The sequence below is a fragment of the Anolis carolinensis genome, chromosome 5 (assembly GCF_035594765.1).
Source record: "Anolis carolinensis isolate JA03-04 chromosome 5, rAnoCar3.1.pri, whole genome shotgun sequence".
Lineage (NCBI taxonomy): Eukaryota > Metazoa > Chordata > Lepidosauria > Squamata > Dactyloidae > Anolis > Anolis carolinensis.
The window spans coordinates 108539020-108566517 of record NC_085845.1 but is presented as its reverse complement, the minus strand read 5'-3'; the positions used below and the strand labels follow the sequence as shown (position 1 = coordinate 108566517).

The 27498-nt window shown below is 38.4% G+C and overlaps 1 protein-coding gene across 5 annotated transcripts in view; it reads left to right on the top strand.

The window, feature by feature from the left end:
• Positions 1 to 26552, top strand: part of lcorl (ligand dependent nuclear receptor corepressor like) — a 78422-nt gene extending 51870 nt beyond the window's left edge. For 3 of the 5 annotated variants that reach the window (XM_062982120.1, XM_016993900.2, XM_016993901.2), the window contains 2 exons: positions 3903 to 8647; positions 15632 to 26552. In XM_062982120.1, coding sequence (XP_062838190.1) covers positions 3903 to 8647; positions 15632 to 15741 — 4855 coding nt within the window. In that variant the 3' untranslated portion in view covers positions 15742 to 26552. The remainder of the gene's footprint in view (positions 1 to 3902; positions 8648 to 15631) is intronic. The other 2 variants (XR_010006589.1, XM_062982122.1) reach the window with 2 other exon arrangements.
• Positions 26553 to 27498: the final 946 nt, after the last annotated feature.

Sequence of the window (27498 nt, the reverse complement as noted above, 5' to 3'; positions counted from 1 at the left end):
TTGTTATTTTAACCCTTTTTTTAAAAAAATGGTAACAGACTACAGTAATGGAAGATTGTGGAGAAATTAAATATTCTTTCGGCAAGAGTAAAGCTATGCAGTACAATTTGAGGAAAAGTGATATGGTAGCATATTTAATATTATAGTCCTTTTTTCTGTATTCCACAAGGTTTAGAACAGTAAATATAGAATAGAATAAATATCAGTAACTAGTGTCATGTTCAGAGTTTGGTGATATGTTTGAAAATATGTACTTTTCTGAAACAGAATTATATTAATATTTATTTTCTTTCAATTGGTACTTTGAACAAATTATGATAGTTGTTAAAGACTGAGGTTGTAATTCAGGAATTTTGTTCTAAAATCTATATTTCTTTTGTGCTATGGGCTGTTGGCTTTTCAGTTTGATTAGGTAAGTAGTTGAGTTTTTAATTTAGTTAGAACATTTTATTGATTATTTTAGTTGCAGTCATATTTAGAAATAGATCCTTAGAGGTTTAATTTAAAATGTTTAAAGATCTGTTGATTTCCCAACATTAATTTAACTTTCATGTAATCTGATAAACATGAATAACACTCTGAGAAAGAAACACACAACCAGGGTGGCAACTCCATTTTTTTACTCAGTAAAACAAAGACTTTGTGACAACATTCAATCACATCTGCAAGTTTAACTTTTGCAGATTTGAGTATTCATTGATTTAATTCATATATTCACTCTCGGAAATCTCTGGGTCCCCCAAAAGGATTCTTTGGTAAACTTCCACTAGAGGTTGACCATAAGATCACGGTGGAGTTACCTCTCCAGGAATCTCTAGGTCTTCCATTGTGACTCTGTAGTCAACTTCCAGCAGATTGAACTGGAGAATCCTGTGATTATTACAGAGGTTTTCTATCAGATTAAACAATACTGTTGTTTTATTTAGAATTCTCCCACTTTTGTGAGGTTCCTGTCTACTAACCCCACAAAAGAGCCTGCTGTCTTATGAATGAAGGGTTTCTCTTTCCTTTAAATGTACAGCAACACCATTCCAGAAGAAGACTACATATGGATACTTTTTTCCTTGAATGAAGAAATCTGTCTGTACAATGGTTGATTTGCTTACTAAAGTAAAATGCAGTGAAGATATAAAAGAAAGTGCTGAATCCAACTGCCAGTCCCATCTAATGAGTAAACTTAATGAAGTCAACACTCAATGGAGTCTGCTCTTATTGTGACTAACAATTCCGTTTAGTCCAGTGTTTAAAATGTTAAGAACAATATTTATAATGACTTAAGAGTTTTAAAAGATAACAGTTCCAATGCCACAGAGCATCTTTTCAAATAGGCTTTAGAAATCCACAGTGACCAGTGAATTTATAGTCCCATAAACATATTTAGAAGGAGACCAGAACCAAATGAAGTACCTATCATTAATTTTAAGTGCATACTGTTGTACAATTAATTATATCATACCCTTCTAGGCAAAACCCAAGACATTTCTGATTCTGTAAATTTCCTACCTGAGTTTTAAAAGGCATTATATTGCTGTTTTAATTCCTAACCTTGAACACTTTCCCTTCAAATTACGGGCCACCTCATAAAAAGGCCATTTCCTACATTGGTAGAACAGCTGTATAGGAAGTTGTGTGTACCTTGTATGCACACTGTCATGTCTTTCAAATACAAATAGTATATATTTTTTCTGTGAAGGGGCAAGCTATGCATGAATTGTAGGTTTTTTGCTTTGCTAATATATGTAGCATAAGATGTACTTTACTATATATGTATTTTTAGGATACTTCTAGACTATGTTAAGATATTTTAAGAAATTTGTTTTATCTAAAGCATCCTGAAGCACTATTGAACGGAGTATTTTTAATGTGCTCAGAGTTACAACTATAGTATCTAATAATTAAAATTTCTCCTTAAAGGAATACAAGATTTATCATTTCAATACTTAATATCCTTTGTTTTATCTATGTATTTTAACTATGTTGTGCCCCGCCTCAATCTGTGAGGATTAGGCAGGTAACAAATAAATTATTATTGTTATTATCAACATCATCATCATCGACTATGGAAGGAGATGCAATCAAATATATATTTTATATCATATGATCTACCTTGCTAATGTAAAGGTTTTTTAACATACCATATATATTCATATATAAGTCCATTTCATACATAAGTTGAGGGCAGATTTTTGGGACCAAAATTCTGGATTTTACTTGGACTCATGGATAAGTTATGGACAAAAGTTAGGCCATAGAGTAAACAAATATTTCCTACGTCTTTGAAAAATGCATAGAGGGAACATAATTAGAAAGTACTAAAGCAGAGACCCTCAAACTTTTTAAGCAGAGGGCCAGTACACAATCCTTCAGACGGTTGAGGGGCCAAATTATCATTTGTAAAAAAAAGACCAAATTCCTATGCACACTGCATATGTCTTATTTGTAGTGCAAATAAAATAACAATGAAAGAACCATACAATATTTTAAAATAAAAACAATTTTAAGCAACATAAACCTATCAGGATTTCAATGGGAAGTGTGGGCCTGCTTCTGGCCAATGAGATAGTCAAGTTAGGATTGTTGTTGTGTGCCTTCAAGTCATTTCAGACTTTGGGCGAGCCTAAGTCTAAAACTGAGGGCGGGGGCCAGGTAAATGAACTTGGAGGGCCACATACGGCCCACAGGCCTTAGTTTGGGGACCTCTGTACTAAAGAGAAGAAGAGAGTCTGTTTATTTAAGGGGTTACTATGGGGGGTATAAATTGCATTACTGATATTAAAATCTTTACATCTGTGCAAACACAGATGAGTAAAAGAATATAAATGAAGAAGAATCAGAATATAGCCTGAAAAACGTAGGGGAGAAGAGTAAGGAAGCAATCTGCCTTTAGTGGGAACCCAGCATGAAGGCAGTAACAAGAAACAGAGGTGAGAAGCTCTCCCACCTCATTTCTTTTCCCTTGCCCAAACTGAAGAAAGAAAGCTTTCCCTCCTTCCTCACCTTCTGCTTAGACCTGAGCAGAGTTCAGCAATGTGCGAGAGTCATTTTGAGAATTTGAGGTGAATTGAAACAAGGATAGCCATTTAAAGCGAGAGAGTAAGTGCGTGTGTGTATGTATGTATGTGTGTGTGTGTGTGTGTGTGTGTGTGTGTGTGTGTATATATATATATATTATATACCGCCTTCCCTAGGTGACCCAAAGCGGTTTACAGCATACTATACAAACAATGAACATAGTGTTAAAATGATCAAACCCATAGCATTTAAAACATCCCAAGTAAAAACAGATTAAAACATTGCAAGTAAAACAGTTAAAATCACACAATCCGAAAGCGTCAATCCAGGGCCAGTCCAATGTCAATCCTTCATTGCACATATGGTTCAATGTCTCTTATTGCTGTTGAGTACGGTTCTCTGCAGAGAGACTGTGGTGGCCGCTGCCCTTTCGTGTTAGCTCAGTCACCCAAAAGGGCTCTCCCATATTGCTCCTGAACTCTGCTCAAGCCAAAAAAGGTGAGGAAGAAGGGGATCTGGCTTCCTTTTTTCAGCTTGGGTTGGGAACACTTCTCAACTCTGCCTCTTGTCTCTGCCCTTGCATTGGCTCCCTATTCTTGCACTGAGTCATGTATAAGTTGATCAAAGTTTTTGCAATTGATCTTCTGACATAATTTTTTTCTCTTTACGTTATACATGAGTATATATGGTAATTTGATATTGTTGAGTTCTGGGAGAATGTGTACACATTTTCCTTATAATTCATACATGGAATCTCACAGAAAGTAGAACATTTCTATAAAATCCTTTGAGATATGGACACTTGGTACCTTCTCACAGTTAGACATCAGCCACATGCCATTTTTTCCCGTGTAATTTACTTTTTGTTTTGATCTGCTTTTTGTTTTCAGTTCAAGTACAGCAGCTGGTGCAAAATCAGAGGAAACAACTCAATTGGAAAGAGGAAACTCTGCTCTAAGCAAGGTTTTGGCAACATTATGCTCATACCATTGGCATCAGATTTTAGCAATGTTGAATTTTTTAATCCAGGACCCATGTATTCATTCAGTTTGCAATTGCCAGTTTCCGGGAACTGTATTTTATGAAACAGCTGAAGATCATATACACATTCCAGTCTGCAGTTTTGAAGGCAACATGCTAATCAAAAGGTGCTGTTTACAGAATCAAAGACCAAATATTTGTTCACCATCTCTGTCAGTCTGTATGACTGATACAGATGGCTTATCAGGCCAATCTGTGGCTGTTGGACACTTTAACACTGTGGTGAGCAAAGGGAATCCTGTGCCTTGCAGTCCTAATGGATGCTGTCCTAAACAGTTACAACAGTGTAAACTCCACTCTGCTAAACCTACGCTGTATATGCATCACTGTTCAACAGGGCAAGAGACTAATAATGCTAGCAGAGCCCGCAGCCCCTCACCACCATCTTTATCACCTGTAGAAACTGATGAATGTGACTCTTTGGAAAAATCAGTTGAAGATTCTCCTTCCTTAGATAAGAGACTTGAAAGGAATAGTAAGCAGCCTCCATCCCTCTTACCAGCTGAAACAAATTTTTCTGCATGTGAACAGAAAGATGATATATTCATCATAGAAGCGGTTGGTAATTTGGGTGAAACCCTTCTAAGCGCAAATCAAGAAAACAGCCTTATAAATTCTGATAAGCTTGAACAAGTTGAAAATGCCCCTTTTCAAGACTTAATGGACAGAATCAATGAGAAATTGAAATCAATCGAAACTCCTAATGCCACAAATGTGGCAAGATTGTCCAAGAACGATGGGAGAACAGAAGCTGATATTAAGTTACGGAGTTTCATAACATCTCTCTTACATGATGCTAAGCCAAATGATTACAGTTTTATGGAGTTATTGAAACAACATGACAAAGATGTTGAAAATAAAATTATCCAAACAAGATTTCGAAAACGGCAGGAAACCTTGTTTGCTATGCATAGTTCCCCTGATTCTTCTCTATTTAGACGGCAGTCTTTGCAAATTAAAAGAGAGTTGGCTAATCTGGATGAAACCTTCATAAGGAAAAAGGCAACTTCCGATAGGAATACAAAAAAGCTTGCAAAAAATGACAGACTGTCACCAGACAAAATTGCCAGTCATAATACATTAAACAGCCTTGATTTAGAAAATCAAGAAAATAAAGAGAAGCCATTTTCTCCCATCAAGTCACAGTTTCTGCCAGTGTGTCAACAAGAGTCACTGGAACAACCTCAGAATAGCGCAGGAACCGATTCTGATTTTGTGTCATTTTCAGAAAGTAATTGTACAACATCCCAAATTCATTTGACTGAAATGCAGAGAAGTTGTGGGGTTGATCCGCATGTGGATACTGTTCCTGTAAATAGAGATGATGACAAGTTGCTAGAAAGGACCAAACATACTGTTATTCCTCCCATGTGGTGCTCTGTGTATGTAACAAACAATATTTTGTTTCAAAAATCATCACCAACAAAATCCCATTCTTACTACATGGAAAAAGATAAAACACATACAGATCTTCAGGCGAAAACATGTTGCAATGGAGATTTAAACAACATGGTGCGAAACACAAATCTACATGTTGTTGTAGAGCGTTTGGAAGATACATTACATATGGCCCAAAAGGTGAAACCCCAATTTTTTAATGGTTATACAATATCCAACAAACTAAAAGATATTCACAAGTCTGATGTCAACAATAGTTCTAAAAGTGGCCTTTTTATTATGAGTGAAACTGGAAGTAAGGGACAATATTTCCTGTCGCAAGCTCATGTGCCATTTAGCAGTAGTAACAGAAAGTGTTTACCAACAAAAGAAGAAATTTCTGATGAAGAATATAAAGCCCTTTGGAAATCATCACATTCACTTGATTCAGATGCATTGGCTTCTAGTAATGAGGAATTGCAAGCAAGTTCTGATGGTGGGAATAATTCACCTACAACACTAAATTACACCAGTCCTATAAAACTTATGTTTCTTTCAGAAATTAGCAGTAGTGAAGGAGTCAAATATACATTAAAGTCTGTGAATGATTCTTCTAAATTAAACATTGATCTTTATTCTGTTCATGAGAATAAAACTGTACCATCAGAGAAACAATCAGAAACTGGGAATCTTGATAAAAATGTTTCAGTTGAAGAACACGGATTTAATGAAAATGATAACAAAAATGAAGTGAATTCTGCTTTTCCTAAAACTAATGAAACAAACATTAGTGAACACAAGCCAAGTGAAGAAGCCATGGAACAAAACAACACCGGATCCTGCCTAAAAAGAAAACCTGGCAGACCCAAAAAAATAGGTCCTCAAGTTGTAAAACAGTTTAAGCGACCAATTGGTCGACCTCCAAAGCCTAAGGTAGCTGCTGCTGAAAATATCAACCGCATGAGTGACTCCACTAGTGATAGTAAAAATGGAAGCTCTAATACAGAGCTTTTGGAGGGGGAGAGCATTAACAAAAATATTACTGTGACAGTTGTCTTTGGAAGATCAAGAAGGACTAAGAGGTGTGTTTCAGAAGGCACTGTAAATGTAGTCAGTGTGGTTCCAGATCATCATCGTGATTGTGATGTTATATGTGAATCTGCTCAAGTAAACAACTCAGAAACCAGGGACAGTTTGTTAAACAAGCATATGCCAAATTCTACATCTGGTTATGTATATGTTAGGCCCCTTGAGAGCAGCCCAGTAGTAGCATCCCATTGCAGCAGTATCATAAGACCAAACCAGAAGCCTTTAAATATAATTAGAAAACCTGGCAGACCAGCAAAAGTAAAAATATCTGGCATATCGGTGACTGTTAATCAGATTTCATCTCAGGAAAGAAAAGTGAGTATCAGCAGCTGCCTGCCTCCTTTAGAAAAAGAGACTGTTTTAGAAAAAAATGAATCTTTTAAGAAGGATAATAAGCAGTGCAATAAGAGGTATGCTTCTCGAAGTATATGGAATGACACAGATGTGGATTTTTCATGTAAGAAGATTTTAGCTTCCAAAAAACCTGAAATTCCTTTGAGGCAGTCACTTAGAGATAGAAGACCCTCACTGTCTTTCTTACACTCTTTAACAACTTCTAGCCCGTTGTCTTGCAGACGTGCCTTTCCACACAAATCGTATAAATTCTGTTTGAAAAACAGAAATAAAAAAACCCAGCATCACTCAAGTATGGTGCCCAAACATACCTCAGCAAATAAGGATCCAGACAATGTGAAAAGGGGTTCAGAACATAGTAAATTCAGGTCCATTCATGAAATGTCATTGGATCCCATCATTTCATCCCATTCTCTTAGGTGGTGGGACCCTTCCATTTCTAGTGATTCCTTGCTGAAAGAACTGAACAATAGATATGACCAGATAACAAATACTTGGCTGGATGTGAATGGAGAAGAATTTGGAAAATGTCTGTATGATGAAGAAGAGTGTCATAGTGAACAAGATTGTAGCACTAAAGTATCAAACCCTTTGGATTCCTGTATTTTGCAGCTTGAATATTCACCTATAAAAATGCTTTTCCAGAAAAAATGCAATATAGATGAATTGTGCACATGGTTTATGCAGACAACAGAAACACAGTCACTGTCATTGGTGAGAAAAGCAAATGCTCGGAATCCTTTGGAAGTAATTAGTACAAGACAGTTTAAAATGGGAACAAGACAATATGATTGTAACCCTAGTCCTTTGAGAAAGCACTTTAAAAAATTTGCACTATCCTCACCTTCAAAATCTGCAGGAGATTTACAAATAGTAAAGTCTCAAATCTTAAACAGAAAACATAATTATACACTAGCTAAATTTAGAAAAACCAAATTTGAGAATATTCAGCATGAACGGTGGAGAAAAGTGAAAACATTGTATAATCACAGAACAAGTGACTGGAAATCTAAAAGGAGAAGCTTGCTCTTCTTCTGCCAAAGTCAGAGTTTTGCTAATGCAAACAGGAAAATTAGCACCCAGTTGTGCATGAAGCACAGGAATGGTAGTGTACAACCTAAACCACCCTCGATTTTGCTAGAACCTCATACAATCACTTCAGCAACTGGAAATGAAATCGGAGATGCCTTTTATCAACAGAAACTGCAACTGACTGACCTCAGCACAAACTCTGGATTAAGAAATAATTGCACATCAAGCACACTATTTGCATATTGCAGCCAACAAAAGAGTGAAAATGTGCAGGCCCCTGGTGAAGATGGTTGGAGACACAAAGCCTTTAAGAATTGCAGAATATTTTTGAAGAAGATCAATCCTGTTGAAGAGCAGTGGTCACTTAATACAACTCCTGTTTTTTGTACTCCTAAATCTGTGAATCATTGCACCGGTCACAGCTATTTTCAGGAGAAATCTCACTGTACTCTGAGATCCCATTCTGCTAAGCAAAGCACATCTGACAATTGTGAAAAGAATGCAGAAGCATCTAAAGCTGCAGCGTATTCCACCTTGGTTAAAGAGATGCACGTTGAACGAGACCGCAAGAAATCGAGCAAACGTGTCAGTGTTGATGATGGTGCTACCGAGGTTCCCAAAAAAATGAGTAAGCAGAGGAAGACACAATGCAAGCTCACTGACCTGGGTGTAAGAAAACGGAGTACGAGGCAGTTATGCAGTGCTGGCCAAGTATCAAGTTGTTACTCAAAATACCAATTGGGTAAGTTTTATTTCATCTCCCCCATCACCCCTTTTCAAAATTGTATTAGTTTTTCATTCAAATGACGCAATTAAGGAAAACGTTCAGGATAGAAAATAAGTCAAAAGAGTTAGAAAAACTTATTTCCAACTGCATACTGCTCCAGGTGTAACATATATACTTTTGAGAGGTACAAAATAGGATTTGGTTTTATTGTACAATATTAAAGCACCTAAAGGAGAATCCCTAGTATCTTAGGCACATACTGTTTGATGTCAATTAATTTTAAATACTGATCCTTTTCTTTGAAGTTTGGTTTGTGCCAGGAAAACAGACATCCTTTATTAATTTGCTACTGCAGTGGGGGCTATGCATACAAAATGTGTTGTGGGGGTAGTTTCTTTCATCCAGCACCAGTGGATGTAAATATGCACTCTTTCCATCATTGGATTGGAACTGTACATACAGCACCAAATAAAGTAATCTCTTACCAAGGCAGGAGTGGTATTGTATAACAATAGAATCATAGAGTTGGAAGAGACCACAAGGGCCATCCAATCCAACCCTCTGCCATGCAAGAAAACATGACCAAAGCACCCCCAACAGATAAGCATTCAGACAAATTTAGATAAAATATCAACTTACAACAGAGCAGCAAAGGTCATGATCATAATTGTACAAAGAGCTCTCTCGTGAGTGTTGCATTTGTTTCTTTCCCAGTGTTGCCAGAGTACCTGCTCGTTAAAATAACCCAAAATACCAATATCACCCCAACTATCGTCTTTTCTGTCCTTCTGGTATCATACTCCTCCTGTTCCTTTCCTATGATAAATGCAATGCAGTGTGTTTTATTCTGCACAGCATTTAGTGAAGGAACAAGAAATCAGTGGAATGGGGGCAAGATGCAGTGCAGAGATAGGCCAAGATCAAGGGGACTGACCACACTCCCAGACCCAGGAGGGCTGCAACGTCCCCCTGCCATTTATTTTTTACTTTACACTCCCTAGTGACTACAACACAAAATCTGCTAGATTTGTGTCATACCTGGGTCATACCTGAGAACGACCTTCCCCACCCATGTGGCAAAAGCAAAAAAAAAACACCACCAAAAACTAGAGACAACAATGAGCTTTTGAAATTTAAAAAAAATGAGCGTGAGAATGCACTTCGGGCTTTAGGGAACAGATTTTTCTCGAAGCCAGAAAAGTTGTGATCTGGTAACATTTCACTCAACCAAACATTCAGATAGAAGTTGAGATATGGTAAAATGGAGAGAAATATTGGTACCAAAATATGTTTTTTTGATATACTTTTGTCAAATGATTTTCAGAAAGAAACTGATAACTTTTTCATAGTCTTCCATTATTTCACTTTTAACTTCTGTTGTTTGTTGGTTTTCTTCCTTTTCCGTTGTTCAAAGTTTGCCATACATTCTTGTTTAAAGAAAAATACATTAGAACTCACTGGACAGCTCCGAAACATGACAGATGTGATTTCAGCTATGCCGGTGGTTTCAGTCCCAAAGTTTTCTGATTGTATTCATTGTAGTCACCTAATTGGAATGGCTACAGGAATGCCTTACGTTAATGTGAAGTAACCCAATGCAGCCCATACAATTTTCAATATTCAAGAAAGTATAGTCACTTCCTTTGGACAATCCTTCCCTAACTTTCCTATAGGGCCACCAATGTAACTCATAAAAAGCTTTAATAAAAACTATTACTAAAAAAGAAGAAAGTATAGTCACGTTGGCCATGCACCAAATTATTTTAAAAATCCCACAAAAGAGCAAAAAATATTATTAGCCAACCAAAATGCACAAAACACTACATGCAAGCTTTCAAAGCTCCACTATTTTTCATCAAGAAAAAGATGTTTAAAAATTATATAGGTGAAGAAAAGGAAAGTGATGGCATTGGACTCATAGGTCTACAATCTATATTGTTCTTTTGGGGATTTTGTTTTATTTTCTTCTATGACCAACACGGTTACCCCTAAATATGTTTCCTGGGTTTGAAAGTACCAGAATTTACACCAACAGAAGAATGAAAAAAGGGAACTAAGGACTAGGACATAACTCTTGTTTTCTACCTCCTGTTGCACCCCAGCCGGAGGTCCACCTTGCTCGCAACAAACACCAGTGTAAATAGTAGGCTCAAAACATGAACAAGATTCCCAGAGCAAAGTCCAAACATAAGATCCAAAACAAGAACAGAGAGGCCTATTATATTCCAAAGACACAGCAGGACACTGGAAGCTTCACCAGGAACACGTCGGGAGAACATACCAGGAAAGCGACGTTGCTTGATCTGAGAGTCTGTCTCAACCACCTTTTCTATTTACCCATTCTTACAGGACATGAACAATTTCTATGGTCTTGAGCACCCTGTCTCCTAGCCAAAATTCTAAGAGAACACCTCGGAGGCCGGTTTCTCATAAGCAATTATCATTCCGGTCTAATTGCTCTTCCTCATTATCACTAACTGACAGTGAAGCACCTGGCGATTGCTGATTTTCCACATCTCTTTCTGAAAGCCATGAATCTCTCACACTCACTCCCCCATCTAGCATGTCAGGGTCTGGCTGATCTGTAAGCTGAATATCACTTACTCCCTGGCTCCCAGCCCATGAGACACTCATTCTCAGACTGCAAAACCCCAAATCCATCTTCTTTATCAGGCTGAGTCACAACACCTCCAATAAAGATAAAACTTTTTTCTTTATGAATATTACTGACTGAGTCTTACCTATACAGTAGCTGAAGCTTTTTAAAGATTTAGACATCTCAAGAAATTACTGTTCTCTGCTGAAGAAAGAGGCATTCCTGGGTCCCTAGTAGAGCTCTTTCACTCCTGCTTATAGAGTTTAAATTTATGGTTCTTTGTCTCAGTCCCCACATAACCAAAAGAGAGTGAGTGGCTTCTGCCTGCATTGAAAACAACAGAAACCACATCCGATATAGAATGTGACTCCCAACACTATCACATAGACTACTACTCTTCTTTTCTTATTCATCATCAATGCTGGAAAATGTGGCCCCAGTTCCAAATTAATAATCAATCTTTCTCCTTGATAGGAGGCTTTTAAAAGCATATCACATTTTGTTTCATTTTATCAAGTACTGAGATGTCTTTTTCATTTATTAGGGCTCATTCATCTCCCTGACATTCCAAGTAATTTTATATCCATCATTTTGGCAACATCGGTGTCCATATCCATCTCACCTTGTCCATCTGGTCCTGTGCCTTTCTTGTCATCCTTTGTCTTTTCTTCTCCACGTGCTTGGTCCTCCTTTTCTCTCGCTCTGATGTGCATTGAGCCTATCTCCATGCTTCTTCAAGAATTCTTCCAGCTTTTGCATTGTATTTTATCTGAATCTCATTTTATTAAACTTGAGAGAGATTCCCTCTAGTTTCACCCATGTAAGTGGGATATCATTCACCTTTAACTTTTGTGTTAAGACAGTATAGTCCTTTCACTTCAGAATTGTAGGAGATGTATCCCTAAATGAAATCAGCTGTTGACCATCAGTTGTTAACTTCTTTAGGTGATGTTGTAGAACCAAATCACAAGTTGGACTACACAAAATTAACCACCACGTCTCTGTACAGATTTCTATGCTAAGCCACATAAGAATCCTGTCTGTAAATCCTAATCTTCCACTTGAAATCTTTATCCAGAACTTCCTGCTCAAATAATCATTTTAGTGTGAATATGTTCCTCTGGCAAACCACAAATTCTCATTTATCCTTCACTTTGAGGTCTGAAAGTGTAACTGCATGTATAACTTCCTCCTTGTTATGCTTCAGTTTCTCTGGAGTCTCCACCAAATACTTAGTCTTGCCTTTCAAGTTTTCTAATACGCTGCTTCTTAAACTGTGGGTCCCGTACCCAAATGGAATCCACTTAGTTCAATGTTGGGATCTCAAAATCCATCTTCCTCATCCATAAGTTGAGCTATTTCAGTTGATTTTGCAAGTTGTTCCATAGATATTCATCTAGCTTCTTTTGCAGGCATTTATCTCAAAATCATTTAAACTTCCAATATAATCCACAATATGTGGTGGTCTGACATTGTGTTGACCATTACCAGCTGTTTTTAACATGACTGGTATTTTCCCTTGCAATAATATATCTTGTATATACAGTGGAACTTCATGTAATTTTTTTCCTGTTCCCATCTCCCTTTTATTCTCTTAATGTTAAAAAAATGTGAACTTTCATTTCCTATTTGGTCTTCCTTGTAAGAGCTTTTTTGTTGACCACATAGTCTCATAAAACTATTGTTAACAGTCATCAGAATGCTTACACTTTAATAGCCCTTCTTACAATTCTCAAGTTCCGCTATTCAGCCAACTTGAGAGAGGGGTGCATTTCTTTTAACAGTTGCAGCCTTGATTTTTCTGGTTTCATTTCATTTTCAGTGTCTTTATTCATGTCTCCGACTAGTAAAAGAAAAATCCAAAGGGAGTGAGTTGTCCATCAGACATGAGCTTGCCACTCAATATATCCTCATAATGTCATCATTAAATATGTTTTTTGTGTCTCTTGTACTGCAAAAAAACCTGACCAAATGTGGTGGGTCTTCCTTCACAGTTCCCTCTGTCTTGCTGTGTCCTAGAATCATAAAGTTAGAAGAGACCTCATGGGCCATCCAGTCCAACCCCCTGCCAAGAAGCAGGAAATTGCATTCAGTATCTTAGTCCTGCTAAGATAAAGCCCAGGGCAGGAACTGAACCTCTGTGAACCACCTTCGAGTCCCCAATTCCAGGGGACAATTTTCCTCTTGGAGTCCATGCAATCAAAAGTGAATATTACAGAGGCAGAGCTTCTTACTTAGCAAAATTATCTCTAGCACTAGTTTTCTTCTTTATTTAAGGATTGTTAATTAAATTAAATTACCTAATGATTACAACACATGCCCACCCACCCTCCAAGTCTGAAGTTCATTTTTTCTTCCACATGATAGATTTTTTTTTTGCTTCCATGTCTAAATGCGGTGTTGTTCACGTTGTACAAACATTGTGAGAACCTAATTGGCCAATTAAAGAAACTGCACAAATCATTGTTAAAATTTAGAAAAACTCTTCTGAGGCACAGACTATAAGTAATACAGTTATTTTTTCTAATTCCAAACTATGGAGGGAGCAAGCTTGTTTTCTGCTGCCCTGCAGACTAGGACGCGGAACAATGGCTTCAAACTACAGGAAAGGAGATTCCACCTGAACCTCAGGAAGAACTTCCTCACTGTGAGAGCTGTTCGGCAGTGGAACTCTCTGCCCCGGACTGTGGTGGAGGCTCCTTCCTTTGAGGATTTTAAGCAGAGGCTGGATGGCCATCTGTCGGGGGTGCTTTGAATGTGATTTCCTGCTTCTTGGCAGGGGGTTGGACTGGATGACCCATGAGGTCTCTTCCAACTCTACTATTCTATGATTCTATGACTATATCCCTTTGTGATATTTGGAACATTTGGAGAGGGATACTTTACTTATTTATTTGTTGTTATTGTCTGCCTAAGTCATATCTGACTTACGTTAAACCTTTCTTGGAGTTTGCTTGGCGAGATTTGTTCAGAGTTTCAGCCTTTGTCTTCCTTTGAGGACAAGGAAATGTGACCTGCTTAAGATCATCCAATGTGTTTCCTTGGCCGAGCTGATCATAGTTCAGCACTGAAACCACTTTACCACACTAGCTCTTGTTTATTTAATTACCTATTTATCTTTATACCTTTATATCTGATCCAACATGACTTAAAGCAAAGGTTAAAACAAAGTATGGCTTAAACATTGAACAATGAAAATGTTTTTTAAAAAATTATTAAAATTTTGAATTTAAAACATGTTTCAAAACATTTAAACATATTTGTGAAAATTAATATAGAAAATCCTATACTAGAAGACTTTTGCCACAACCAGTTACCAGCCAAAGACATGGCTAATTAAACAAGAATATAGAGAATATGGAAGGAGAGGAAAGCATTGAGCTTTTGATGGAACAGCCCAGTAGTCTGAGATGTATCACATCTTATAAACATCCAGAATTTAGTTTTTAAGCATCTAGTGCATTTCATAAATGTAGGTTAATATTATTTGTCATAAAACTTGTCTATAATACAATGGCATCATTGTTCACAAAATACATTTGCTTTATCTGTGTTCCACCCTGAGTAATATCATTCATATTTGTTTTACATATGATTTTAAAGTCATATCAAAAAAAGTTCAGAGTCTTAAAGAACAGTTTCAATTGTACAAGCATTTCAGTTAACAATTCAGGTAAGAATATTTCTTGAAGGTACCTTACAACTTGACAAATCAGGGCCAAGTAAGCCCCCGGTGGCACAGTGGATTAAACCCTTGTGCCGGCAGGACTGCTGACTGACAACTCAGAGCTCCCTTTCTCAACTCCAGCTCCCCATGCGGAGACATGAGAGAAACCTCCCACAAGGATGGTAAAACATCAAACATCCGGGCGTCCCCTGGGTAACGTCCATGCAGATGGCCAATTCTCTCACACCAGAAACGACTTGCAGTTTCTCAAGTCACTTCTGACACGAAAAAAGGGCCAAGTAGCTGGTGCCTTGGATATTGCTGGGCTTGAATTCCTATCAATCTCAACCAGCATCTTTAATAGTGAGGAACATTTTCAACAACACAGTTGTTTGTCTATATAGTACTTTTGCCAGTGACTGGCAGACAATGTCTCGATGCTTTGATAAATTTTGATCAGTGGGTAGCCTACACAAAACTCTCAAACACCATTATTTTACTGAAAGAAACTGAAATGCTTGTTTAATTTTCCCATTTAGATCACAGGAACATCAATAATATTTGACTTGGCAGGAATACATGTCATTTTTTGAAATGGCATTTGAGAAAAGATATACAGAAAAAAAACTGTTTTTGACAAAACATTTCCCTAGCTGCTTCCTAGCAGATTTGTAAGTATTTTTGCATGCACAAAAATGAAAAGTCCAGCTTTTCATAGCATATTTCTTCTTTGTAGGGCCTCTTAAACCTGTTGGACTGCCTTTGCTGGGTGGATTTGCAAGCAGAGCTGTTGAATACTCCATGATCCCATTTCAGTTGCCTCTTCATGGAAGCTCCCAAGTCTAACAACAAAACCCATGAATGATCAAGATGAGTCCCTCTGTCACATAGTCTTTGATTCACGTGAATGATTGTAAAAAAAAAAGAAGAGCAAATCATTGCTATAGTAACTAAACGAATCTGCGTCAAAGAGTTTAAGAGCTAATTCCTTTCTGGAAGCTGTGATCTAATCATGTTCCTGTTGAAAGTGTTGCAAGGCAGCATGATCCACTGGGTTAGACCTACTTCTGATGTTCAGGCACAGTCTTTTGGAAAGTCCTTGGAGATTGGGTCCGTTCCTGTTACAGGAAAGTATCTTTGACTTCACTTCTAAATGTGCATGCCAAAGTCTCTTAAGGATGGTTAGCCATTCCATTGTGATGCCCACAAGTTGCATGCTTGGCAATCTAACTTCCTGATATATTTTTCCCCAAATACATGATGTAATTGTTGTTGAGCTGTTTTTATGTGACATCTGCATGCATCTTTAAGATGCATGTCTGTCATAAAAAAGAAAGAAAAATGGAAATAACCATGCTGAAGGCATTTCCCTGTAGCAGCTTCAGAAGCCTTTTTGTTGTAATTGAGATTGCTATGATGAGCCCTTTGTTTTTATATGTATTCCCCCCCCCCCCTTGTATTATGATTAGCTTTTGGTCTGCAGAACTTCCTTGAACTTTCCCATTTGTTAGGGAATTTGATTGGCAAGCTGTTTGGTATAAGGGATCTTTACTGGATACCCTGGACTTCTGCACTGATACCTCACCTGAGACAGACTTCCAGGAATGTAACTCTTGAAGCTGTTGGCTTACTAGATACCACAAAGACATTCCTAAGAGACTAACTGGAGAAAATGAAGACAAAACGCTCACTGGGATTCTCCTTGTTTGAGCTTTATTTTCCAGCATTGGAGGGGGTTTTCTATAATGAATTTAGTCCAACTAATTAAACTTACTTTAGATAATTATTGGCGTGGTTGACTCAAGATATTTTGCTCCTTGAGGTAAAGGACAAGAAGACACAATCCCTCTTTTTCCATGTACAAAAGCTGGCTGGACTAGCAGTTGCATCTTACTTCAATCCTAACAGTGGGACAGCATTTTTTACTACACCTGAAGAAAACAGTGGTTAGGAAATATAAGCCACGCATCTCTGTCCATCAGCACCTCATCCCATCCAGGACCACCTCCTGAAGAAGCTGTCTTGCTCCCTGATATTAGCAGAGAGCAGCTTCTACTCATTGAACAGTCATCTATTAAAGGAAGTAGGGTTATTATCATAATAAATCAACCCCCAGCATCCATGTATCAGTTCCATTAATGGTGCAAAAGAGCAATCCACAACTACAGTATGTGCTTATTTATCATGCCCATCCAAAGGACAGGAGCCGTGTGATTTTTCTTTCAATGTGACTCCTATCTCGGATAGGTGACTGTCATAAAGGCTGGAGAGTTTAGGTTACCCTTTTTCGTGTTTGCTTATATTCAGTTTGTATTTGGTTATGTAATAAAGCCAAGGCAGGGTGAGACAAATCAGTGGTCACAAAAGATCACGTGAGTCCTATGAGGGAGTGAAGTTAATGTCCCTGGGATGTTTCTCTGCACAGTACCAACAACACATCCTGTATTTCCTCTTGGCTGTGGGATACGTTTGGTAGATTATACAAATCTCCAAGATCTCAGCTTTGGAAAATGTTCTTAGGCTCCAGGGAAAGAGAACATTCTTTTATGGAGGTTAAAATATTTCCTTCCCTTGCCAACCCCGAACTAGACCTGCAATGCCTACTACAACTAGCAAAGACAATCATGTATAGCTGGATTCATGGTCTAGTCTAAAATTCTATTTCTTTCCAGACTGAGGTATCTTTTAAGGGAGCACCAAAAACAGTGTAGCAAGTAGAGGTTATGCACGTGTACATTATTTAAGATATATAGTCTGTGCTTTAGTTTTGCTTGATAAACTTTGCTTTTCTTTTAAGATCATGACAAAATTTATATCCTATAATAACAACAGGCATTTCTTAAAAGAAGTCTGTACTTTATGTTCATCTACTCATTTTTCAAATTATATTTGAGATAAATGTATTACAATTTCAGAATATTTTAATGATTTGTAGTGATGCAATATAAGTTGCAGAGACAAAGTATTTCAAAATTACAGCTGGCAATTGTAACAGCGGGATAAATCCATGGTCAGCTGCTTTCTATAGTCTCTTTTTGAGCAGAACTATGTAAAACCTTTGCACTATAAGGTATAATGATGCTAACAGTAGTGAGAAAGGCATTTATATACCTTCTTAAATTGTTGGCTGCTTTGTGCTACTGCAGTTTCTACACATGCACCTCAAATTCCACCAGTGAGTATTGCTCATTGACAGCATCCCTTCTCTCACTTGCCACATAATGGGTGAGAAAGGAAAGAGAATTGCCTTGATTGCATTCCTTTTCCCTAGAAAAAAGAATGATGGCAAATTTCAGAAGTACAGTATACACATATTTAAATCATACAGAATAAGAATAAATACAATCATGTAAGCAAAATTGTATGTATAAACAGTTAAAGACATTAATATTTTCAAAAAGTTATATCCACATGGAGTTGCTGTCTACATGATGCACATTTGAATGTTAAAAGATTTGTAAGGTTCTCGATCAGTTTTTTAAATTAATACATTTTTATTTATATACATTAACAACTTACAGTGAAACAGAACACAAAACAATGAACATTTTACAAACACATACCAAGGCCTGAACAAATATCCTTAACTTTACCATAAAATTTATAAGTCAACCATTAAACAAATGTCATATCCAAAATTCCTGACCAACAAGGTTGTATTGCTTTACCTTTTCACTCTCTAAAACATATTTAATAAAAACTGACCAATATGAATCAAAATCTGATCTATTAGTCGTCGTCCCCCACACACACACACACACTCATTTCCATTGATACAGTATATCATTTAAGGCTACGCTCCATACCTCCCCATACCATGCTTCCAACGTGAAATTGCTTACTATCTTCCAATTCCTTGCAATTGTAAGTCTCCCCACTGTGACTAAAATAATCACCAATTCTTTATTTTCCATTTCTAAATTTAACTTAGCCGCCCTGAGTCCCCTTCAGGGTGTGAAGGACGGGATATAAATGTGAACAACAACAATAATAACAACAACATAGTGGCATCCATTAGTAATGCTAACCTAGCATATGGAGTGACATTTAGTCCTATAATGTTACCTATTTCCGTAAATATATTATTCCAGAAACTCTTCAGCTGGGGACATTCCCACCATAAATGAAAACATGTCCCTTTATGCATGCCACATCTACAACAGAGGTTACTTTGCTTCCTATCCATCTGGTGTAATTTAACCGGTGTGGTATACCATCTCCACTTTGTACACATTTTCTTTTAATCTTATTGACGGATTCTTAACCACTCTCCACTTTAGAACCCTTTTCCAATCGAGATCCATTGGAGGCCCTAGTGCTCCTTCCACACTTTTCTAACAGTTTCAGCCCTATTTCTTCGCCTATTAATCCATTGTATATTTCTCCCAATTAATCCTTTCCCTGATATTTCTTGCTTTTTAAATTTAGTTAGCCATTCTTCATATTTATTCAGCTCTCTAACATCTGAGATTTTTACCTAACCAGTCCTTTTTCCAATTATATAGTTGCTGCCTCTCAAACCAATTCAAGACACCTTGTTGTTCCAACTTATTAAACTTGCCCATTGAATAGGTTCTCAGTCAGTGGAATAATAGGTGGTGGACTCTCTCCCAGCTACCAACATGTCTTTCTATCCACATTAAGGTATGAAAAATTAATTCCCACTGGCAAACAGTTAATTTCTAAGAAACAGACACATTGTTTTAAAGCATATTCAAAATACAAGTGAGTTTGAATTCTGAAATCCAAAAGTTGTTTTAACTAGATGTAGCCGGAAAACTGTTTAAAAGATACACCAGGTGATTTCCAGCATCAGCATTAAGAACAATTTACTGAAAACAATACAGGTTGAGTATATATCTTTTCTGAAATGCTTGGAACCAGAAGTCCTTTGGATTTTTTCAGATTTTGGAAAACTTATATTTGCATATGTGTACATAAGGAGATAATGGAAAATTCATCCGTTTTTCATGTATATCTTATAGACATGTTGTTGTTTAATTGTTCAGTTACTTCCGACTCTTCGTCACTTCATACACATCTTATACACATAGCTAAAGGTAATATACACATTACTTCTAATAATTCTGTGCATGAAACAAAGTTTGTGTACATTGAATCATAAGAATGCAAAGATGATATCTCATCTACCTATGGGGACAATATTAGATTTTGGAGCATTTCAGATAAGAGATGTTCTGTGTGTAAGATTTATACCAGTGGTTCCCAACCTGTGATCTGTGGATCACCAAGAACTAAAATATGGTCCACAGCCTCACCATTATTACTATGGATAATAGCACAGCCCAACCAATTTTTTTTCTTGGTGTCTTTGTTTTTAGGCCTGTTCCTGGGGTTATTTGGGGTGCTGATTCAGAAAATTGCATTGGATAGATCGCATCACCTCTAGATTATTAAATATGTTTTTTGCTGTGGGCTGGCAGATGGCAACTACTGGATGGCATATGTTCTGTATCAGAAACTAGAGCTGATGTGGTCTATCCAATGCAGTTTTCTAAATCAGCACCACAAATAACCAAACCGAATCTAAAGTTGACCAAAAACTGATTCATAACCCTTTTGGTACTAATGTTGAAGAGTGGTTCCTGGTCAAAAAAAGGTTGGGAACCACTGATCTGTACAAACACTAAATGTAGAGGTCAAAATCTCAGTTCTACTGATTAGATAAAACAGCACAATCCAATTCCCTAATCCATTCCTGAAATGCTACATATATTTTTAACTGCAACCCATGATTCCATAGCACTGAGCTACAGCTGTTAAAGTGATGTCAAACTACATGAATTCTACAGCTTTGACCATTTCCTCTAGTACAGGGGTCCCCAAACTTTTTAAACAGGGGGCCAGTTCACGGTCCCTCAGACCATTGGAGGGCCGGATTATAGGGTTTTTTTTTTAAACTATGAACAAATTCCTATGCACACTGCATATATCTTATTTTCAAGTAAAAAACAAACGAACAAATACAGCCTCAATGTTAATAATAATAATAATCATCATCATCATCATCATAAAAATAATGAGGGTTGGAAGAGACCCCTTGGGCCATCTACTCCAACCCCCTTCTGTTTTTGTCCACACCATAATCAAAGCACCCCTGACAGATAGCCATCCTATAATAATAATAATAATAATAATAATAATAATAATAATAATAATGTAATAAACATGGTTGGAAGAGACTCCTTCAGCCATCTAGTCCAACCCCCCTTCTGCTTTTGTGCACCAAAACATAAAGAACCCCTGACCAACAACAACAACAACAACAATCACCGTTGGAAGAGATTGCTAGCCTTCAAGAAAAATGAATCCACAACAGGGCTGCAGAGTATTCTTTCAGTTATTCACACTGGAATGTCTGATGAGGGAGAGAGGCACATGCGGACTCCCTGCTTGTCTTGCCTTGTCTCCCTGCTTGTCTCCTCGGCAGCGGCGGGGGGGGGAGGTGCATGCGAGGTGAGGAAAAGGCGTGCGCCTTTCTCTCCTCGCTCGCCCGGCACGCACCTTTCCCGCTGCATTCTTCAGTGGCAGGGGCGGGAAAGCTGGCCACAGGGCAAGGGAGGAAAGGTGAAGGCCTTTTACTCACCCTGTGTGTATCTTCCTCGGCGGCAGCAGCGGGAAAGCTGCCCGCGGGGCGAGGAAAAGGCTTGCACCTTTCTCTCCTCTCTCTCCCAGCATGCACCTTTCCCGCTGCCTTCCTTAGTGGCAGCGGTGGGAAAGCTGCCCACGGGGCGAGGGACGAAAGGCCCAAGCCTTTTACTCACCCCTGTGCATCTTTCTTGGCGGCAGCAGCAGGAAAGCTGCCCACGGGGCGAGGAAAAGGCGTGCGCCTTTCTCTCCTCTCTCGCCCAGCACGCACCTTTCCCGCTGCCCTCCTCGGTGGCGGCGGCGGGAAAGCTGCTCGTGGGGCGAGGGAGGAAAGGTGCAGGCCTTTTCCTCACCGTATGTGCGTCTTCCTCGGCAGCGGCAGCGGGAAAACTGCCCATGGGGCGAGGGAGGAAAGGCGCAGGCCTTTTTCTTGCCCTGTGTGCATCTTCCTTGGCAGCAGCAAGCTGCCCACGGGGCTAGGAAAAGGCGTGTGCCTTTCTCTCTCTCGACCAGCACACACCTTTCCCGCTGTCTTCCTCGGCAGCAGCGGCAGGAAAGCTGCCCACGGGGCGAGGGAGGAAAGGCGCTGGCCTTTTACTCGCCCCATGTGCACCTTCCTTGGCGGCGGCGGGAAAGGTGCGTGTGGGCCGGGGAGGAGAGAAATGTGCATGCGCGGGCCGGATAAATGGCTCTGGCGGGCCGCATCTGGCCCGCGGGCCGTAGTTTGGGGACCCCTGCTCTAGTATAAAGCAACACCTTTTCTAAGCATGTGCATGGGTTAATAAGTTGCATTTCATATGTTGGATTTGTGTCACAATGTATCAGAGTTTGATTAAGTAGAAGTTTCAATAAGCTCTAGACTCCATGCAGGTGGTGTTGCAAGCAATCAAAAGCACAAAGCGGATCCCAGTATAGGGATGTATAGCCCATGACACCATATTGTAGAACTGGTTCTCACATGCAACTCTTCCTCCATGAAAGGCATAGCATCTGAGAAAAAAATAGCTGTAAATCTAAGTTCTATCTTGTTGATTCCCTAGTGTCCTACCATTGAGACCAACGTCTGGCACAAACACTCGTTTTGTTAGATTTGGCTCCGTGGGAGCTGCTGATATAAGAACAGCTATCCTATGGATTGTCTTTCTTGGACATTCTTCAGTATTTGAACTTTTTTCTCCTTATTGCTACTGGTAATAAATGCCATTGAAGTCTATGAATCACATCAGTAAAGCACTGGGAATACACTGCAGTGTTTCCTCCCTACTTTGCGGTTTGCTTTTCGCTCCCTCACTCCATCCGGGTTTTTTTCTGGGAGGTGCGCATGTGCAAAGGTGCCAGTTTCCCTTTTGCACATACGCCCTCCCTCTAGTTGGCGTCCAGCCAGGCCACTCTGGATGCCGATGAGAGGGAGGCGCATGCACAAAAGGGAAACTAGCAGCACCGGAGAGGAAGAAGTGCAGGAAGAAGGCTTGCAAAGGGGAGAAAGGCCACCTACTAATATAATGTGTAAATATTGAAATAAATATAGTGCCCCTACTTCGCAGAATTTCACTTATTGCAGGTGGTCCTGGAACATAACCCCCTCTATAAGTGAGGGAACATTGTATATGCTAGAACAGTGTTTCTCAACCTGAGGGTTGGGACCACTGGGGGGGGGGGTCATGAGGGGGGTGTCAGAGGGGTCACCAAAGACCATCAGAAAACACATATTTCTGATGTTCTTAGGAACCCCTTTGGCAGAGAAGGCTGGGTGTAGATGAACTACAACTCCAAAGTTCAAAGTCAGTGCCCACCAAACCGTTCCAGTATTTTTTGTGGGTCATGGGAGTTCTGTGTGCCAAGTTTGGTTCAATTCCATCATTGATGGAGTTCAGAATGCTCTTTGATTGTAGCAATTAGAACTCCCAAATGACAAAATCAATCCATCCCCAACCCCACCAGTATTCAAATTTGGACATATCGGGTATTTGTGCCAAATTTGGTCGAGTGAATGAAAATACATCCTGCATATGAGATAGTTACATAACATTCATAACAATAGCAAAATTACAGTTATAAAGTAGCAACAAAAATAAGTTTATAAATTTATATAATTTTTATAAATACTGTAAATAAATAAATAAATAAATAAATAAGGAGTTGCACCATTATGAAGGTTGAGAACCACGGTATTAGGAGATGTTACGTAGGGATGCATTTTGTTTTTAACCATTGTGGATTTGAACTTACATCCATTGTGCTCAACTACCACCTAATGCCTTGTACCACCTGAGCTATAGTTAAGTAGATACACATTTTTAAAAGATACTTGGTCATGGCCTAAAGACAACCAGGCCCCTGACCTACATTTACATACTCAGCTCCAGCTGAGATTCAGTTTTTACTATCCTTTCACTGTTCTCAAGTAAGTAGATAGAGTGGTACAACTGACCTTTCCATAGGACCTCGGGAACATTTGCAGTAGACACATTGAAAAAATGAACTCTCAGATAATCCATCCATGCACATTTGATTTAATTGCAAAAAGAGCTACCCATTCTCTTCCTCTATGACCTACTTGCAACAGCTCAAACCAACATGGTAAAGACAAAATATCATCAACAAAAGATTAAAAACTAGAGGCACTGGGTGGATGTTCTCAGTGCTTGAAGTACCAAAAGCAAAATACACTAGATTTATTTTAAATCTGTATTTGTAAACATTACAAATTTATTATTTGCATTTACTAACTTATACCCTGGGCTTAGGTTTTGTACAACAAAAAACAAACATCAAACCATATAATACAGTACAATTTACAATAAGCAATTAAAATGCAATACAGGTGTCTCAAAAAGTTAAACCCAATTTGAAATTGCTATATCTCTGCGGCCTACGAATGAAACTCTTATCATTCCAAAGGCTGGAGCATTGAGTTTCAAAGTATTACCGCTAGATGCCTCTCCTAGTGCACAAACAGCCCCTGGCTTCAGTTATTCACAAGATGGTGACTCTATAACATAAAACCGAATTTACAGAGTTATTTTTTAGATTTATTTCTGGCTCAAAACTGTTAGTAAAACATAACTCATTGAACAGTTTGTAACTTTTTGTGTAATTATAATATGTTGCCATTGTGAAACATACTGCTTTGAAATTGGATCTATCATTTTGAAATGCCCTTTACTGTAGTAGCTTAAAAAGTTAGAACTTTTAACACATGTAATGGGGAGGGAGAGAGCAGTTGTTGCTATTGAGTGATATAATAATATACTTTATTTATATTCTGTGCTATCTCCCCAATGGGACTCAGGGCGGATTACAGAACACATATATGGCAAACATTCAATGCCGTTATACAATTAGCAAAGACAGACAATACATGAACAGAGGTAAAGGCTTTTCCCATCTGTTCCAATTCCAGCATCTGGAGGCTGTGCTCAACTCTGGCCACAGAGAGGGGGGGTGCTGTCTCCATCTTCCATGCAGAGGAGCTATATCGTCCTTAGACGTCCCCCCTGATCAAATTGTTGGTATGTCCTTATGAGTGCCTTTTACTACCTCCCCGCTTAAGCGATACCTATATATCTATTCACATTTCTGTTTTTGATCTGCTAGGTGGGCAGGAAGCTGGGGCTGATGGCAGGTGCTCACCCCAACCCAGGCTTGAACCTTTCGATCGGTTTTGTCCGCCGTGCTAAGCCCAACAGTGCTTAGTAGGCATGCCACCAGCTCCTCTAGGTCTGGATCTAATAAGCATCCCAGTGTGCACTGCATAATATCCTGAGCTCCATCATAGGAGGAAAGCAAGTTACATACATTCAATAAATAATATTTCAATTCCACTGCATGCATTGAGAAACACAATCTAAACAACATGGTTGACCTATAAACATTACTGGGCACTAAGTCTGGGTGGACTAATACAAGCAGTCTTAAATTGAAGAATGCTGACCAGAAGACATAGTCAATACCTCTGCTTTTGCGAAGTCCAATTGCCCTAGATTGAGAATGATGAAAAAATATTTTTGAAACCACTACAAATTACATACTCTAGCCAGTATACTAGAGTAATGGAAAAATAGAAATTTATAATTTTGTCCAAGTGGGGCATATGCATTATGACATAGCTGAGTCTAAAAAGACTTTATTCTAATAGGGCAGCTCTTTGAAATATCGACAGGAATGAAAACTGAAGTTTTAGTTTGGATTTTAGACTGCAATAGAAGTCACCTATGTGTATGTTGGATTTTACTATTTTGTAAATTAAACTCCTGTCCTCCTAAAACCACTTCTACAAGTGAAAATTACTGAGAACTGGAATATATTGGACACACACAATAACCAACCGACCTTTGAAAATAATGATGTGCCTTAAATATACCCCATGGATTTGAAGCTAAGTTCTGCAACAGCTTCTCTGGCCAGCTGTATAGATTTTAACCAAAAGCTCAAAAATGAAGAGAACGAGTGCTTTTCAGCTCTTCTTGCACTATTGTTTTGTACACTGTGTGCAATTGCTTTTTTCAGAAACAACATTCTGGGGTTATAGTTTCATAGTAAAACATAAGCATTATTCGTTGGCTGTACCTTTTTGCATGTATATACACAAAACAGCTTCATTATAGTTCATCTAAGAATCAAATACTGTCTTTTTAACAGTATGTTGTAAATTTTATATCCTTTTCCTGCTAATTATATATTCTCTCTTGTTTTATTTTGTGCACAGATGTTAATATATTTATGTAATTGATGTGTAAAAGTTTTTCATGAATTCAATAGTTTACCTTGGTGCAAAGCTGTATAAAACGCAAAAGGTTTTCTAAATCATGCAAAATGTCATTATCAGAACATAGTGTCTGCTTTCTAAATCATATTTTTCATTTATTCTATGAAACATCTGTGTCAATTGTTTTTTTAAAACTCTCAGAGGCCATTGATTGTAAAGGAAACAAACTCTTAAGGAGTCATTTAACAAGCCTTCACTTTATCAATTTTTTACTAAGTGTTTGGTGATGGGTTGACACTTAGTTACATCAAATTCATATTAAAATTGTTGTAAAAACCTATTGTTGCTTGTGATTTTTATGGTTTGGTTTTCAATGGTTCACCTGCCCATAGTTTGATTAAAAGCTGATCATCTGGAACTCACTGCACAGTTCTAAACATATTAAGTAACCAGTTATTATTGGGCTCCTAGTAAAAAAAATTCCTCACCATTACATTTTTACATGTTCCCTAAAATATAGTTAGCCATCTGTTTTGAAATAGACACAGTACTCATACTTCCAGATTCATTTTAAGTTTTAACCATAACATTTTAAAAAAATAATAAGACAAACTTCAAGAGAAGGTTTTGGGAATTGTAGTCACCAGTTATGTCCATTCTCAGCCAATCAGAACATGGGAACCACCAGGCTTTTTACTGGCTGAGAAACAGAAAAAGAAACTTCAACTCCCATCATGCTTTGAGAAGAACTTTTCAATGCCCACCCTATGCATTTTTGGATATTATATATAACCCCCCCCCCCACACACACACACACACACACACACAAAACTACAAATCATTTTTCTTCAAACCAATTTGGGACCGAGCCTAGTAAGTACTCACCTGAAAGAATTAGGATGATCCTGCCCATCATACACAGAACCGGAAACAGACAAAGGATCCTCGCTTGTCCCAACTGCCACTGCCCTGGCCTCGGAAGGAGAAGAATCAGGACTATCTGCTGGCTGGACTTCTTCCCCTCCCACACTGCCATTTCATTTTCCTTTTGTGTCTTAGATTGTAAGCCTTTTGTTCTTTTACTTTTAAAACACCATATACAGTAATGGTGCTATATAAATACACTAGCTGTGCCCTGCCACACATTGCTGTGGCCAATTGGAATTGCACTGAATAGCCTCACTGCTTCTAAGCCTGGGCGCTTTCTATATAGGGGTCTCCTTGCTTGGGCTGGTTGAATGGGATGGTGTGGCCTGATGGCTTCTAAATCTGAGGATTATCCATCG